This window comes from Semicossyphus pulcher, unplaced genomic scaffold, assembly GCF_022749685.1.
Source record: "Semicossyphus pulcher isolate SPU_LCO1_2020_fin unplaced genomic scaffold, fSemPul1.0.p SCAF_1, whole genome shotgun sequence".
In the NCBI taxonomy this organism is placed as follows: Eukaryota; Metazoa; Chordata; class Actinopteri; order Labriformes; family Labridae; genus Semicossyphus; species Semicossyphus pulcher.
Window position 1 is genome coordinate 10196960 of NW_027211603.1, and position 18213 is coordinate 10215172.

General features: G+C 39.7%; 1 protein-coding gene across 1 annotated transcript in view; it reads right to left on the reverse strand.

Moving 5' to 3' along the window:
• Positions 1–18213, reverse strand: part of cdkl5 (cyclin dependent kinase like 5) — a 40743-nt gene that overhangs the window by 19232 nt on the left and 3298 nt on the right. Inside the window, exons 3-7 of the mRNA XM_069661636.1 lie at positions 7535–7580; positions 7297–7433; positions 6767–6887; positions 5633–5692; positions 4719–4809 (exon numbers count right to left, since the gene is read on the reverse strand). Of these exons, the coding sequence (XP_069517737.1) occupies positions 4719–4809; positions 5633–5692; positions 6767–6887; positions 7297–7433; positions 7535–7580 (455 nt within the window). The remainder of the gene's footprint in view (positions 1–4718; positions 4810–5632; positions 5693–6766; positions 6888–7296; positions 7434–7534; positions 7581–18213) is intronic.

An 18213-nucleotide genomic window follows, 5' to 3' on the forward strand; every position in this document is an offset into this window, starting at 1 on the left:
CGAGTGTCATAATGTTGAAGAAGGTGAGTCATCACCTCTTTGAGGATAAGAGATTAAAGCCCGATGATCACTGAAATAACACTTAATGGTTTATGGGAATAAACCTCAAAATTATATAACCCTAGAAAAATCTAATAATACAATTAAAAAAGTATTAATATGAAGCTTTCCAAGTGGATAAAAATAATTAACAGCAAAACAAACCATTTCAAATATTTTCTTTTTCTCTTTTCAAACCTTATAAACGCTTTCCCAGCTAGCAGCGAACGTTCCCATAACATTGGCTAACATTACCTACACGTTCAAGTTACGTTTGAAAGAAAACGTTTAAATGTAATATTCCAAGAAGGATGGTTTTAAGGATGTCATTTAAAAATAAAGTTCTTGTAACATTAAAACTTCACAAAACAAAGACAATAGGTTTTAACTGCAACATTCTGAAGATATTTTCAGGATGTTATTGAGGCCTGAACTATCAGAACGTGATTAATAAAATGTTTCTGAAATGTGAATACTTTCTGAAAATGTTTTCAGAGAACGTTCTCCTACTATTAAAAGGAACATTCTGGGAACCAAATAAAAACTTCCCACTCAAAATATTAGCAGAACAATGCACGTAACATTCTCAGAACGTTCTTAGAACAATAAATTCCAGCAGGGTCCCCTGTGTCACTAACTGAGCTCGCACATTTGATGACGGTGACAAAACAAGGAAATTACCATAAGAACCAACACTAAGCAAAATAAGAAAATAACTCCTGTGTGATGTGGGTTTTTTGTAAACTAATATGAATCAATTGTCTTTGCCAAAAAATCATCGACAGACTATGAAATATACACCTATCAGCCCAACATTATGACCACCTGCCTAATATTGTGAAGGTCCCCCTCTTGCCGCCCTGACCCGTCGAGACATGGACTCCAACAGACCTCTGAAGGTGTGCTGAGGTACCAAGACGTTAGCAGCAGATCCTTTAAGTCCTGTAAGCTGCGAGATGGGGCCTCAATGGATCGGACTTGCTTGTCCAGCACATCCCACAGACGCTCGATTGGATTTGAAGCCAGTTGTGACGCTCATGTGCCCATTGTAGGTGCTTTAAGCACTGGACAGGGGTCAGCATGTGCACCCTGACAAGTCTGCGGCTACGCAGCCCCATACACAACAAACTGTGATGCTCTGTGTGTTCTGCCACCTTTCTACCAGAACCAGCTTTAACTTTTTCAGCAGTTTGAGCTACAGTAGCTCTTCTGTTGGATCTGACCACACAGGCCAGCTTTCGCTCACCACGCAAATCAATGAGCCTTGGCTGCCAATGACCCTGTCTCTGGTTCACTGGTGCTCCTTTATTGGACCACTTCTGGTAGGTACTGAGCACTGCAGACTGGGACCACGCCACAAGAGCTGCAGTTTTGGAGATGCTCTGACCCAGTCGTCTAGCCATCACAATTTGGTCTTTGTCAAAATGGCTCACATCCTTACACTTGACGATTTTTCCTGCTTCCAATTTGTCCTACCAACTGTTATTCACTTCCCCTGTCAGTGGTCATAATGTTATGGCTGATCGGTGTATAACTTTTGTTATGATTTGAGGCTATAGAAATACTATACTGCTGACTGGCTGCAGTATAGGTCATAAAGCCTACCTCCTCCATGTTAACAGATGGGACATGAGTCAAACTATAAAATCAAAATACACGTCAAATACATTTTTGTTTTCTGTTATTATAGTTAGTTCTTATCATGCTGATTTATGTCCAAGTGTTCATTTTTTTGACCAGGTCAGTTAGTAGTTATTTGATGCTGTAAAAAAGATGATTGACAGCTCTCTTGACAAATACGGCTCCTGCAGCCGATCTGTTCTCAACTAAAACAATCACTACAGTCATTGAAGTTCCCATATCATATTCAGACCAACACAAGAAGCTGTTCTGCTGTTAAATACGCCGATGTGCGGGATCCTTGACGTTTGTTTCCGTAAGTGTTGTTTTTTTCGTAAGTCGCTATGGCGGCTCCACCTGCCGATCTCTACTACGCTTCCAAATGACGATACATCGTAAGATGGCAGCGCCCGCCTCTGGGGTATTTTGGCTTCAATTTTGTACAATGAGAGCAGACGAAGATGCGTCGTCCATCTTTATATACAGTCATTGGTTGGAACCCTGCATTCTATGTGTTGGCTGTGGCTCAGTGGTAGAGTGGGTTGTCTCTAAATTGGAAGGTTGGTGGTTCAATGCCTGGCTGCTGTGGTCTACATATACATTGGTGGTGGTGTGTGAATGTGTGTGAATGTAGTTAGTTAGATCCTGGTGGGCACCATGCAAAGCAGCTGTATGAATGTAGGTATGTGTGTGTGAAAGGTTCATGGGACATGTAGTGTAAAGGGCTTGAATTGTCTGCCATCGAAAGTGCAGTTCATTTACCATTTAAACCCTGTGTTGATGACTGTTATTTTTTTCAGATAAACGGGAGGATTAAAAGTTCTGTAACTAAATAAAGAATTAAAAAACAGGACTGGACATGAGGCTGTTAAGCTGTGTTGAAGGTCAGGATATCCTTTAGAAATGAAGAACTGCAGAGAAGCGATTCTTTGCATGTTCTTGCTCGTCTCTCTGGGGACGTCCTGTCTTTTCCTTGTGGATCCCTGGAGGTTTAGGAAACCACAAACCTCAAATCCTAATATTACTCCAACATGTCTTGTATATGTATCTTTTTTAGTGTCAGAAAATGTACACTATCTCATGCTAGGGATGAACTAATCTCCCATGCAAGGTCAGTTTTAGCGCCAGTGGCTTATTAGCAGCTTATGTAATGGATCGGGGTATCAGCCAAGACTCCATGTTTTTATAGCTGCTATCCTTTAGCCATACCAGATTATCTTTTTCATGGGGGGAAGATGGAGCCAATCCCAGCTGACAGTGGGCGAGAGGCGGGTCAATGACAGGGCTCATACACAGAGACAGACAACCATGTATGCTCACATTCACACTAATATGAGCTATTCAGAGTCACCAATTAACCTAACCTGCATGTCGCTGGACTGTGGGAGGAAACTTGAAGCACCTAGACTCTTGATCTTTCTCCTTCACACACACACACGCATACACACACCTCCACTGTTCAATCAGATGATTTTATTCTACCTGTCTGCTCAATTATTTCAGGCACATTTTGCAGAATTTGTGATCTTCAGAAACTTTGGCATCCATTTGTAATAACTGGGACACCAGTGGGCTCTTTTTCTTTGGTGTAATTATTAAACTGTGATGCGTTTATGCTATCACTTAGTTTCCTTCAGTCATGGCAGGCTGCTGACTGAAGCTTTGAGTGCCAGAGCAGCCCTTGGCCTCATGTTACCTTAATAAAAAAATATTCTAGTGAGGTTGTCAAAACTGGGAAAATGACTGGATTGGTGCTTTATATCGGCTGATATCCTGAACTGATGTACTAGAAACTGTATTGGGGGAGAAACAATAAATCTGTGTCCCTATCATAGGCTGTATAAAAAGATGGGCAACATGACAGCTCCCTTAAAGTGCCCCAAAATACGTCAGGCAACACTGTCTCCAAAAAACACAGTGCCAGGGCCCACCAGAATCGCAGTGACTCGTGTCACAGACATCAAGTCAGCTTTTGAGCTCGTCATTCCTAATTCAATACAGAAAATCCTTCTGGAAATTACTACTCTAGAAGGGAGATGTGGTTTCGGGGAGTAGTGGAAGGAGCTGGATGGAATGCATTTACATCCGTATTTGGGGCTCCACATCCTGGCTGGGGTCTATAAATCAAACAATGAATCAACAGCCGGCCTGTGGGATGCAGAAACAAGCAGGCCCATGTTTTGAGCCACCATCTCTGTGGAGACTTTTCACATGTTTTTTTAAAATACATTACGGTCTGTAAAATTAATGTATTTTATATCAAAGTTTTTCCAATGTACATAAGAAATAGTTTGAACAGGTGTATTATCCTAATATAACCATGATATATGAAAGGTGAATAACGCTAATGCAATAAATATTCATTGAATTGTTAGTAATGATGTTAGTAATGTGGTACAAAATATGACAACTCTTAGATCATAAAACATGCACCGGTCACACTGACCCAAGAACATTATTGCTGTCCATGTTAACATAACAGGAGGGTTAATGAGTTATTTGATGCTGTAAAAAGGATGATTTACAGCTCTGTTGACAAATACGGCTCCTGTAGCCGATCTGTTCCAGATTAGCAGAGTGGAGGAGGAACGGCGAGAGGAGACGTAACTAAAACAATCACTACAGTCATTGAAGTTTACATCTCAGACCAACACAAGAAGCTGTTCTGCTGTTAAACACGCCGACATGCTGGATCCTTGCTGTTTTTTTCGGTGTGTTTTTTGGTTAGCAGAAGTGGCTACGGCGGCTCCACCCGCCGATCTCTACTGCGCAACTCGCGCCCATCTCGGGGGCTATTTTGGCATCAATTCCGTACAATGAGAGCAGATGGAGACGCGTCATCTATCTTTATATTCAGTCATTGGTGCCTATCTGATTCTATTTTAGAGAAAATCTCCATCCTTCTGCTGCTGTGAGAAGATAAAAAAATAAGAAATGCTGAGAACAATTTGAACAACCAACAGGACGAGGTCTGTTTCTCTCTCTTCTTGTTTCTCACATAGTCTCCTACACACACAAACACACTCACACACACACACACCAAACAAACACAGACTCACCCCAGCAGCAGCTCCGGCGAGCGGTACCACCGTGTAGCCACATACTCAGTGTAGTTGGCATCTGTTCCTTCAGACAGGTTACGAGCAAAACCTGAGCCAGAGCAGAACGAGTATAAATAAATCACTCAGACCTGATACTGTGTTTTAAACATCCAGGAGTGTGTCATAATATGCAGACGATTTAGAGTCTTTCACTTGGAGATATAAATACCCAACAAGTCAGAATAAAGAACCATCAGCACTCAAATCGTTTGGACAGCTACAGTGACAACATGTCACCGTCTCATGTGACCAGGCTCTAATTAGTTATGTCACTGCAGGCGGGATGAGAGCGTGCTTCAGATAACTGGTGAACAGAGAGTCAATTTTAAGCATGAAAAATCACAATAAACAGAACGCCGGCTCCAACAGCGAATAACAAACAAATCTCACCCCAGCTGACTCAGTAGGCTTGCATTAGCCAATTATGCAAAGCTAATTGACCGTGTGATTTTGCAAAGAATCATTCGAAATGTAGAAAACGCACCTGGGAGACTCTAAAGCTCTAACCTGGCTCTCTTGAAATATACCTTTGGCGGATTCATTGTGATAACTACCAGCAGAGGACATTTTATAGGGCTGTTGGCTGCTTCCCAGTGTCAGAACGGATCCTCCTGATACATGACTTACACGGTGATAAATTAATGGGTAACTGAGCCCAAGAAACCAAACTAGTAATGGAATTACAAATACAAACTTTAGACATCACAGGTCAGAGTGTCTAATAAATTACAGAGTCCTGATGCAGCCTGTTTAACACACTGATTTTACAAGCAGTGGTCTTTATTTGACAAGGCAAATGTGTAGAGACGGGAAGGTTTTATTGTATCGCACATGTAAATCTCTCGTGAGACGGGAGAAGAGCAAAGACTCACCAAAGTCACAGAGTTTGAGGACATCCTCCGAGCTGATGAGCAGGTTCTCCGGCTTGATGTCTGAAGGAGAGAGGCAAAGTAAAGTCACTGTAATGAAACACAGCGGAACATGACAACACGACCTCCAGCTGCATCTTGACCAACAGTCAGGTATGCAGTATGAATGTTGTAAGAGAGCATTGTGTCTTAAGATTCGGTCTGAGCTGCATTTCTCATGTCCCTCAACATCTCTTAAGTTGTTATTGAAAATGAAAATTATCCTGTGAAAGGCTCCAAGATGTGTTTACCTTATTAAAGTAGTGAAAGATCATATACACATAATGAAGCATGGTTTAAAATAATAATACGATTTTCACGGAGCTAAGCGGCTGCTTTTCCGGTCTCTGCAAGTGTTGCGAGTAAATAGTAATCTACTATGGCTGAACAAACAAAGAAAAGATGGATGACTACAGATACAACTTCAACAATAAGTGAAAATCCAAAGAAAAAGAAACAAATTGTACGCTCAGATGAAGGCAAACAGTCTAAAAAGGAAATCGACCGTCAGCGAGGGAAATCAAGAGTTACAACCGGAGCCAACTGTGGACGTCACACATGCAACACTGTCTGGATATCTGGGAAGTGTGCTCCCGCAATTACCAACTGCAAGTTTGACTTTGTTGCCTTCCTGGAGGAAATGTTCCGACACAGCTTCGTTTAGCGCACTTTATTTTACCTCACACTGCTGGCAAAGCCATTAGTGGAGTGTTTGTGTGTGTCTTTGTGTGTGTGTGTGTGTGTGTGTGTGTGTGTGTGTGTGTGTGTGTGTGTGTGTGTGTATAATAGTGTATGCAAATGAACCTATTGACCTACATGCGTAATCAGATCACAAAAACCCTGAAATGCATGAAACAATAGTAAGGACATGAAGCATATGGCTCTCTGGCAGTCATATACTTGCATTTATGATAATTACAATGTAATTTGAAAAGAATTTCTCATTATCATGTTGCATAATCTGCCATGAAAAGGATCCCTACGAGCATCAAAGGTTTGAAATAATTGGCAGATATACCTCGTGATTGTGTGACTTAACACTCGTCTTAGTGTAACTGACATGTAGTAGAGATGTGATGAAGAAAGAAAGATCCTCACCTCTGTGTACGATCTCATTCTTGTGACACCAGTTAATGGCTTTGATGAGCTGGTAGATGTAGCTGCGGACTTTATCAGGCGGCGCTCCGTTTGGCAGTTCCTCTAAGAGCTCCAGCATGTTCTGCAAAGCACAGAAACAATAAGACAAACTATAAAACATAATGTTCCTTCCGTTTTTTCAGTCATTTCCTTGTTAATTCTTACAGTGGGGATTCCTCTCCCTGGTCTTTTTCTTTTTTAATCCCTGACCGGGGAGCAGGAGGGGACGCCGTGCTCTAATGACTCGAGTACAGTATGAAAATCTGTAATGAAATAAACACTTGGCTGGAAACCCTGGCAACACAGTGGGGAATACCATTATTCACCAGCAGCATAGTTCATATGTTGCCATGGTGATGCTTTTTTATGCTTAACTGAGCAGGCTCAGCATCCTGAAACTTAGAGTCTACATACGGCAGACTGGAGATGTAATGTTAGAATGAATGTGTCCAGAAACAGAGAAATAACAGTGTTAGCATTATTAAACTGACCCTCTCGACATATTCAAAGACCAGGTAGAGTTTCCCCCTCCTGCGGAAAGCCTCTTTCAGCTCCACGATGTTGTCCTGCTTCAGCGTCCGGAGCATCTTCAGCTCCCGAAGCGTCGTCTCCTTGACCTCCTCATTTTCTGTGCGGGAATTAGAAGAGACAGAATGATACAGCTGTTTGGCTCTTTCTCGCTCGCTCCATCTCCATCCTTTTCTCCCTCCATCACAGCTTCCAACTCACCTTCGCTGTCTTTGAATTTTTTAATGGCCACCAGCTCGTTGGTTTCCTGTGAAGACACGAGGACGCGAGGTGTGTCAAGATTAAAGAAAACATGTTAATGAGTCAAACAAAGGCCTTTCGAAAATAGATTAATAGATACTAAAATAAATACAGCTATGAAATCAGATCAGAAGCAAAACAGAAAAGGGTCAAAAAGGAGAAAAGAAAGAATAGTTGTGCATATTAAAATTCATTTCCTGCCCACTCTTAACTTAAAAAATTGCGCCCAAGTTGCCGCCAGTGCCAACGCAAGAGCCAGGCTGGTGCTCTCATCGAAATAATTTTGAAACAGGGCACTTATGCACCAAAAACCAGCACATCCTCTGCATAGCTAATATGCATCCCCTTCAGCTTCTTGAAGGTTGCTCAATTGATCTTCCTGGGTTTTACAAGCTGGTGTTGGTTGCCAATTTTGAGATTTATGGTAGCTTCAAAGGTTGTGCTTCAGCTGAAAGCTACTGTTTAGGCATAGAACATTTAACTATGTAAAAGAGACTAATTTGGTTGTATTTCTGATTGTATAGTGAGTTTGAGTTTGCCTTAACACAAGTCGGGATACAGGGGCTTAATTCTTTACGTCACTGGACTGTGTTGAAAATACAGAGGATGTTTTTTGCCAAGAAACTGTTGATGTTGAAATATTTGGTTCAAGTTATGATTAATGATCAGTGCAGAAGTTTGTCAGGCTAAATATAGTTCTTTTACAAATATAGAGGGAGGCTGATGGAAAATTCATCATGCGGGTATGATTTCTCTGAGAAAAATAAAACCACATGCACAGTATGCCATCAGTGTGTGAATGGGTGTGTGAAAAGGTTAAATATGACATGTAGTGTAAAGGCACTTTGACTCGTCTGAAGACTAGAAAAGCGCCATATAAGTGCAGTTCATTCACCATGTTGACACAACGTAAGCAGTGTGTGCACACAGTCTTTTATAATGGTGCTACATTACAAGCCTGTGAAATCATGAGCTTTTAAACAATACATCGAAAGTCTGACACTCAGTGGACAATAAAATAAAATAGAATATCTTTATTGTCATTGCACCAGGTATGACAAAACTGAGCAACTAACCATCAATGCAACAATAAAATAAAATAAGTAATAAGCAGCAGTAAGACACATTAAAAACAAAGGAACAGCAACGAGGTAATAAGGTCCAACATGTGCAAATGTGCAATAACAAAAATGTTGGTACAAGGTCACCAGCAGGTGTTGGGGCATGCCAGCCTATTTTAGCGTCCTCAGGAAGATCAGTTGTTGTTGCGCTTTCTTTACGAGAGCGGAGGTGTTGGTGGCCCATGTGAAGTCTTCGGTTATGTGAGTGCCGAGAAACCTGAAGCTGTTGACTCTCTCCACCTTGTTACTGTGCAGTGGTAAATGCAGCTGTTGTAATTGTTGCTGATGTTTTCCCATTAAGGTCGGGTATGAAATTCTGGAGAAAGCTTGTTGATAATTTACCTCAGCAGCTAAAGAAGCAGACCCTTCCCTTCAGAGCTCCTTCTGCAGCTCCGCCCCCCAAATAATAGGCGCGCATTGCTCGGTAAATAACTTTACATGCAATTTATAACCAGCAATATGCCAAAATCTGCAGTGTCTGCTGCCTAAGTGTAAGTTCGCCATTACAAGTAGACACAGTTCTAATTGCTACGCTGTCAATAAGCCTGTCAACATACAGTGTGTTATCATGTTGAGTGACCACTCTTCAGTGATTCTCTGCGGATTTAATACTCCTGGTTTACGCTCCTATAAGTCAAATACAACCTTTTCTATTGTTTAATGTTGTATTCCAACATCATCCAAGGTGTTCCTCAAGGCTCAATTTTAGGACCATTATTTTTGTCCTTTCATATGTTTTCCCTGGATAAAGTCATCAGTAAACATAATAAACAGTAACACTGTTGTGCTGACTACACTACAGTTAGTACTACTATGTCCCTTTGCAATCTATCAATCATAGCAGTTTATCGCCTGCCTTTCTGATATCAAGTGCTGGACTTCATAAAACCTCCTAAAACTTGACAATGGCAGATGATCTTGTTTGCCACACCAAATTCTTTATATCTATAGCTTATATAACATGGGGTATATAAAATGGATATATTGGAGAAGCGTGTCCCCCCTTTAATATCAAATCTGAAGATGCTAATATATTATATCTGCTGTCAGGACATTGTGTCCCCACATGCTTAACTGAATGGAAACCTGTATTTTCATTGTCTGAATGTTGGACCCCGAGGCTGTCTCGGTGAAGACAGAGGTTCAGAGGGAATAACAACATACAGGCCAGTCCCCCTCTTTCCTCTGCAGCCCTCATGTTCCTCTGAAGGTCCTTTTGTTTACGCAGGGTCAGACAACAGAGTCAGCTTCAGTGTCGAGAAGAGCCATGCAGTGAGGACTGGCACTGCTCCTTCTCACAGAAGACAATTGTTCGACTGCTTTTTTAATACAAAGCTGCCTGTTTAGAGACTTTCACTTGGAAGACAAATGAAATCAAACAACAGGGATTTGCAGCTCTCACAACCCTTAATCCTGAGAGTAAAGTTACATTTCCAGTGAGGGGAAGTCTATCCGAATAGCTAACTGGGAGATTAACTGTGTTTACCAGGCAAGATAAAAGACACACATACCAACACCCATACAGCACACGCGACATTTCCAGCTCTTTGGCAGCATCCTGCAATATGCTGATGATGCGCGTGCTCATGTGTGGTGTCTCTGACCTCCACTGATTTACCTTTTGTGCCACTGTTAAGTCAGCACGCCTGAAAATAGCCTGTAGTGTGCAAATTATCTGCTGAAGACACAAGCAGGTCCTGATAGTCACATTACACTGAGAAGTGAAGCTTGACTGTGCCACTTTTTCTACAAGAACATTAGTCATGAATGTTTCAGCATACCACGGCATAATAAATGCAAAGAACAGGCCACCATATGTGCTACAGCAGTGTTGATGCTGCTGTCTCGCACTTATCTTTTAACATAAACACATGTGTTTGTTGAAAGGTTAAAATCATTATGTTAAATGATACATGGGAATTTGTCATTAACAGAAGCCAACAGGCCTAAAATCCCTTTTCCCTACATGACCTCCCTTTTTAGCCCTACACACGGGTCTGTATGTGACTGACTGACTGAGTGACGGTACTTTCAGAGCCGTAGAGAGAGAGAGTTGCGAAATCGCAATGGCGGATCATGGAGCATATTGGACCTCCACCGACGCGACTCTCTGTCTATACTGCTCTGGGTACTTTGTTCGGGGAGTAGGCGGGGCTGCTCCTCCGCTGCTCGTCCACTGTCCTCACCTACGCATGCAGTGCGCACCTGCTTTCAAACACGTTGTCATCGGCCTCATGAGGACAGTCCTTGTAACACATTGCCCAAAAAAGCACACACTGACCTGATGCGGTCAGCTACATACTAGGTTTTGACCTAGTCTTGTTTCTCCCTTTTTTATTCCAATCTATCTTAAAGTAGGCTAACGATTTAACTGCTTATAGTTTTGGGGGCATTTTTTTAAATGTATTTACTTGCTTTGTATTTTTACATCTTGTGTAAGTCTTTTTTTTTTTACTTTTTGTGAGTGCGTTTTTGAGTGTATGTATGTATAAAAATATAAACTCTACAAGTGACTACATGTCAGTGGTGCTTTCAGTAACAACAAAGTGATTCAACTAACACGCCACCATGAATGACTTTTGCATTTTCTTGTGAAAACACATGTACATAATAATTTGTTCCCTTCAGTTACCAGTAAAATACCTCTGCAGCTATCAAGTTAAGACACCAACCTACAAAAAATGAAGTTTTGTTCAAGTCAATACAATAAAATCACAATATTGGAATCACCAACTTATTTGGAAGTAACAATATAAACAGAAAGAAGAAAAACATTAAGCAGAATTTAATTAGAGTTAGATTAGAATTAGATTTTTGCATTAATGTGATGATTCTTTTTTTGGTATGTCTGGTTTATTTGTGCGGACTAGACAAAAGGACATTTGCATCTGGTTATTTTTCCATTTACACTTTTTAAATTTGGCAAAAACTAAATTTAACTTACGGTCCACTAAATTTTAAAAAGTGAACATGGCAATAAAAAGCAACTACAAACAAAGGCAATGCCTGTAAACCGCTTGTAGTGTTTCACTTGTCGCCAAAACCACAAAAGTTTTCCACTAACAATTTAAATCCAGAAAAATACGTGACTGTATTTCTGCTTAAACAATTAACCAAAGAGTCACTGATTAATTTTCTGTGGACTGGTTTTTAATTAACACGTCACTTCAGCATTATAATACGACATAAATATGCTGTATAGGGACCAGGAAACACTGGCCTGCATGTAGGTTGAGCTATTGTCTCTCCAATAACACAAATTCAAGATAACACATAAGCCTCCGTACACACACCCACATACGCTAATACAACACTTCCATAAAGTGGCAGAACATTGCACAAACCCAAGCACACAGTCGCTTGGCTAATTAAATTTTCCATCAAATGCGTACTGTACTGTAAAGAATACATAATTTAAACAGGAACACATTTAAAATGCACTTTATTTCTTGGTAGTACAGTCAGTCTCTTCTGGGTCACCTGGTTGTGTTTCAGCCCGGTGCTCAGAGTCTCTGTGATTCCTCCACCGTACACATGTCTGCTGTAGACTCTTAACAGGGTGACCCATTTACCGTTAGCATGGCATCTCCATACTGAATACCTCCCTCTGCATCTCCTCCTCTCCAGCACACACACACTCGCACATGCTTCTTTCTCTCTCTCTGTCTCTGCCACCCTGTTCTCTTCTGCCCTGCTTCCAGCTGAGAAAAGTAAAAATAACTGCTCTCTTGCAGCAAAGCTAAAAAGCTTTTATTGCCATGGTCTGAGTCTCTGGCTCTACATGCAAACATGACTCCTCTGCACTTGGAAACATGTCACATCTCACTTCTTAGTAACTTAGTGCAACTGAAAGGACACGTAACCACACTTCTATAGGTGGTATCTAAATCAGTATGAAATGGAGATTGGCTGAGATCCAATAAAATCATGAGGAGATTCAGACTAAAATGTTAACGGCTTAGTTTCACTTGTGCTACATTATCGTGCAATTTGTGTAGTATAAACGCAAAGATAAAAAATAATTGTTTTGTGTTGTAGCAGCCCAGGTTCTTTGCTTTCATCATTCACAGAATGTGAATTGTTACACTAACAAAGAAGTCATGATCAATATTCAGAGGCTTTTGTGTCTACATCTCAGGCGTTCAGCTGTCGCTCTCGCTTAGCTTAATACCCTATGTTAGCTAGTGCATACAAATAACAATCAGCAGGTTAAGTAATATACATTTATTACACAGCTGTGAAAATACTTGATTCTGATTGGTTAATTAAGGTATTTTGAGGTCTGTTATTTCTCGATAGCAGACTGTTGCTATGAAGAACAGACCGTTGCTAGGGATGCGGCTCTAATCACAGAATCTGGGGGACTAACTGTAATCATTTCAATCCGCAGAAAGAAGTCTGGTTAATTTGTCGTTGTTAGCTCATTTTAATGTGAGTAATATTAGCTAGGTTAGCTCATTTTAATGTGAATAATATTAGAGTTTAGCTCATTTTAATGTGAGTAACATTAGCTAGGTTAGGTCATTTTAATGTGAATAATATTAGAGGTTAGCTCATTTTAATGTGAGTAATATTAGTGAGGTTAGCTCATTTTAATGTGAGTAACATTAGCTAGGTTAGCTCATTTTAATGTGAATAATAACAGAAGGAAGGCTACAGAGTTAACCGTTGCTATGAACGCAGCTCTAACTGTGTGTAATGGACTCTTTCTAAACAGAAATGTAATCATTTTTAAATCAATATTTTGTGTCAAATTACATAAATAGCCATGTAATAAGCAGTTTAATGTATATACATAATCCCTTACTTAAACTAGAGTTGTTCTGGCACAGTATTTGAAATGCCTCAGATACCGCCTAGTTGTACACTGATCCGATACCATAATTTATTAGCCACGCCAAAGAATTAACTTGTTTCTTCTGCTCCAAAACTGCACAGCAATAATATATATATGTTACGGTTGTCATATAATGGCAACTACTTGCAATAAAAGTGCAATGCTAGAGGCGAGGTATCGGAGGGGTCCTCTGGATAAGTCAATACTCAGCTCCAGGTATAAGAATGAGTATTGGGTACAAAAAATAAATTCTATTTGTTCCTTTCTAAACTTGTGTTAGCATAAAAAGCATTTGTCGCACAAATGTCACATTAAACTTTAACTGTCAGAAATCATTTTTGGAGAACAAACACTGAAGCACAGCAGAGGGACATCTTTAGAAGAGCTGACAAGGGAAATGAGAGAACAAATTTCCTTATTCACAGTCAGATGCATTCTTCATTTTTACACTTCCGATGTTGCAGAATGTCCCTCAGTTTAGCTTTTAAAGCTGTTTGCTGGCAACTTTCTCTCTAACCTTCATGTTCCCTCTAACGTCATTTTGCTCATGACTACATAATGCGTGTTTGCGTTTTTCGAAATTGCACTCGATGTATATAATTCATGGCTCGTTTAAATTCTTCATGAAGCATAGCACTGACAGGACGCTGGTCAAGGGACAAATGTGGGACTAAAAATATAGAAAACATGCATAAATTACATGTATAGGAAGAGAGGAGCACATCAGCAACAGCAAGCAGTAATCCATAATGAATCTGCACGTTTAACTTCAGAAACACAAACTGACACAACTGGTTCAAGTAGTTTCACCAAAGTTTTGTTTAAATTCCCCTTCATCTCTCTTATGATATAGGCGGTAAAGGCCTTGATTTGTTTGCTATGAAGCACAAGATTTTTAAAACACATACTACATTTTCACCCAAAAAAAACTTGCAGGAATAAAAACTGCTGACCAAAAGTGAAAAGATTGTCTCTTTCTTTATGTAAATCCTCTCTGAGAAACAACATTGGGATGGCAGCCGCATTAAACATTAAAATAATCTCTCTTACGCTCTCCTCCTCTGGATGACTCTGCTGTGACTGTCACTCCTCCACAGTGGTCCTCTCTCTCACTCTCATGTGGAGTTTTCCACAAATATCTTGTGTTGATAAATGTGCTGACAGAAGGATTGATGGAAATCTTGACTAGATATATACACACACAGTCAAAGCAGTGCACGTTGTTCCATCCAGACGACTATATCTTTACTACAATGTGGTTGATTCTTTTTAGTGGAGTAAAAGTACATATGCACGAGTTAAATAAAGTTTGATATTGCATTTAAATGTAAATGGTTAGTTCAATGTTAGGGATATTTTACAAGAAGCAGGCCATGCAGAAATAAACGTTAAATCAGAACTTCTTCTGTAGCAGAGGTCAGCTATTCAGAAATAACAGACTATGGAATGCCGTTTTGACCAATCAGAATCAAGCATCAAAGTTCCATTCCAACCCAGGCTCTTTGCTGCATGTCAAAATTATAATTAAAAACTAAACCTGTAGCAGTAAGTGGTGCGGCAAGTATTGGACTTATCTGCGTCCATTTAGACAAATAAAAGCCTGGTTTATTATCCTTTCGTTTAATTAAAAATCCTAATAATTGAAGTACAGAAAGGCCTCAAACTGATTACTTTCACCTCTCTGTTTTTATAATCTATTAGTTGTACTATTTGAAGAACACTGCGTATCAATTAATTTCATATATAAACTGTGTCATACCTAATCCTGAAATAAATTAATAAGGAAGTGTTATTGTTGATGGGTCACCTTAACAGAAACTGCTTCATTCATTCAGATTAAACTTCCCCACTTAACTAATGAGGCCTTTAATGCAGCTGCTAATAATAGCTGCATTAATCTGCCATTAACCCCGTTCCTGTCTGATCGGTTTGGTGTTTCATTCATAACTGTGTTGATATTCACTCATTTATGCAGATATGTCTCTAAAACAACACCCCAACTCCACACAAGATCGACACAAGATAGACAACATGCCAAAGACTGAAAGGAAAAAAAACGCCTTCAGGAGCCAATTTAGGGTTTGCAAAAATCTGAATGAAACAAGGAAACGGTCTATATTTATTCTTCCACTTCCAGATCTCTGCTCAGTGGTTACTCTACCCGAAGAAGATGTTCAGTCAGCTGCTGCCAATAAAAGAAAGGAGCACTTAAAAGGATTAATAAAGAGTAATTAAAGTTACTTTAAATGCTTCTCAGTGTCATATTTGCCAAACATAAACCAATCTGTACTGACAAGCTGTTTCTAAGTTACAGTATGTTAATTATTATCTAGAATATGCTGTGTTTTTGAATAACTTGGAAAGGTGCATGTAGGTAGTATAAGTATTTTTAAGTAGATAGCGACAAATAATACACGAGACAAAAAATGCTCTGCTTGAAATAATAAATGGTGTTTGTTGCGTTTTGTCTGCAAAATACGTTTAATTACCTTCCTCCCAAGGCATTTACTCCTTATCCCTCATTAAAAATTCCTGAATCTGCAGAATCCCCGCCCACTATGTACTACATTTCTCCTTTCATAAAATTACAGCTGAAACCAAACACGTCTCTGCCATCGTTAAGTGGCAACTTGTTCAAGCTTAGCTAGCTTGAAATGTAGTAATCAGTCGAAGTAAAGTTAACATTAGTCAGTTGTGAGTTTGCAAAAATGAGGATGACGGTTACAGCTGGCTCGTGCATCGCTGAAGTGGTTGTCATAGGTTGCACAAAATGATATGCATAGCGTCACCCCGTCCGTTAACGGGATTGGCTCCTTAGGTTTGTGACGTCTCAAACCTGCCAATCTGAAAACGTGTTGTTCAGCCTGTCCTTGGTACACTGCAGTTTAAAAGCAGACAGATGACTGCTTGTGTTGTCCCTCATATGTCTTGAGCACATAAAAAACATTTCACTCTGACCTACATACCTTGCTGTGTTATCAGTAAACTTGGCTACCGTTCCCTTTTGCTAACGGAAAACTGAGGAAACTAGTAAGACATCTTCTAACAAATATCTGAACAAACCATCTAAGAACAATTGTGTGGAAACTTTTAGATTCAACACCATATATGGAAAAGTAACAGCTCTAGTTTGATATGACCAGTATATGTAACTGTGGCTAACGTTAGCTTACGTTAGCCACAGTTAGCAAACTTAAACAGATATGTCTTTGTTTGACATTGTCTCTGCTCTGTGCTTCTGTTACATAACTTTTCAGCATTAGTAATTATCCAGCTGTGTCACTTCTTGTCACAGTGGTATCTGATTAGCATACGTAGTTACACAGTCTAGCCTTAAAGTTAACACACGAAATAATACAGAAGAGCTTTTTTATAAGCGTTTGTTTTTTTCAGTCAATCACTTAGCGACTCCACAGGTTGAAAACATCACTCTTACTTGATGAAAACGCTGCAGAGAAACAGCAAGTAGAGGAAGATCCATCAGCCATACATGAGCTTGGAACCATGCAGTCACGTATGATAGGCACTGCTGGATGAGTCACACCAGCAGGCCCTGTCTCATGCATACCAAGCACATTACTGGCATAAATCTAAATACTTTTTCCAAGAGCCACCGTTGGAACCCATGTTATAGGGCAGTCTTTCTCAGAAAACATTGTGATTAATGCATACAATGGGACATAAATAAAGCATGTGTGAGGGTAGGACAGTACTCAATACTGTCTGATACTACTCAGTACTATATACTGCAAATGCAAAGGCTTTCATCAGTGGGCCATAGGCTCAATCACCATTGTGTTACCTAATTCGGCGATAGATGGTGACTTAACAGACATTTATTTAAATGAAAATCGAAGGTTATTACTTTAACTAGAAATGGTTTAGTATATTAAGCATAAATTAGTGGACAAAATTGTGACAACTTCCTAAAGCACAAAGTAAAGCCTTTAAATTTCTAATTATATGCTTCCAACAATCCCAAACTAAAAACAAAAGCAAAAAACAAGCAACAAATCCTTACATATAAAAAGTTATAACTGGCAAATATTAGGTATTTTGGCTAAAAACAATAGTTAAGAGATAAGTCAATTATGACGAATCAATTAATCAACTAATCGTTGCAGCTCTATTTTTCTTTGTAATGGTGTATAAATAGCACGCCACTTTAAAAACATTTCATTTTGAGCATTTCATGTGTCATTAAACCAAATTGCATTTAATGAGTTTCAGATGTGCAGGAAAGGACAGATGACCTTTGTCAGGTGACCTTTGTGGCCATGGAAACAATACTGAAATCGGTCGTCATAGTCAGGAAAGCACCTGGTTAATGTTGTGAAATGGTTGGGGAAATGATCATGGTTGGGTTAGAATAAATGCATGAGTTACAATAGTTAAGTTACATTACATTGTGGGAGTGAGGTAAGTTAAATAAGGTAAGTTTACATATGTAGGTTAAATTATATAAGGCCATGTTGACTTTTGCTTTCGCATACAACACCAACGCAGTCTCGTTCATTAGGTCATTCATTTGTTTGATCCTTCCTTCCAAACCTCCTGGATGTGTGGACAATATCAATCTTTCAACTAAATCACCAGCCATATTTTACTCTAGTACATTTGTGTGTAAAATGACGTGCTTTTTCTGCACAGTACAAGGCATTTCAGACAAATCTCCTTTACAA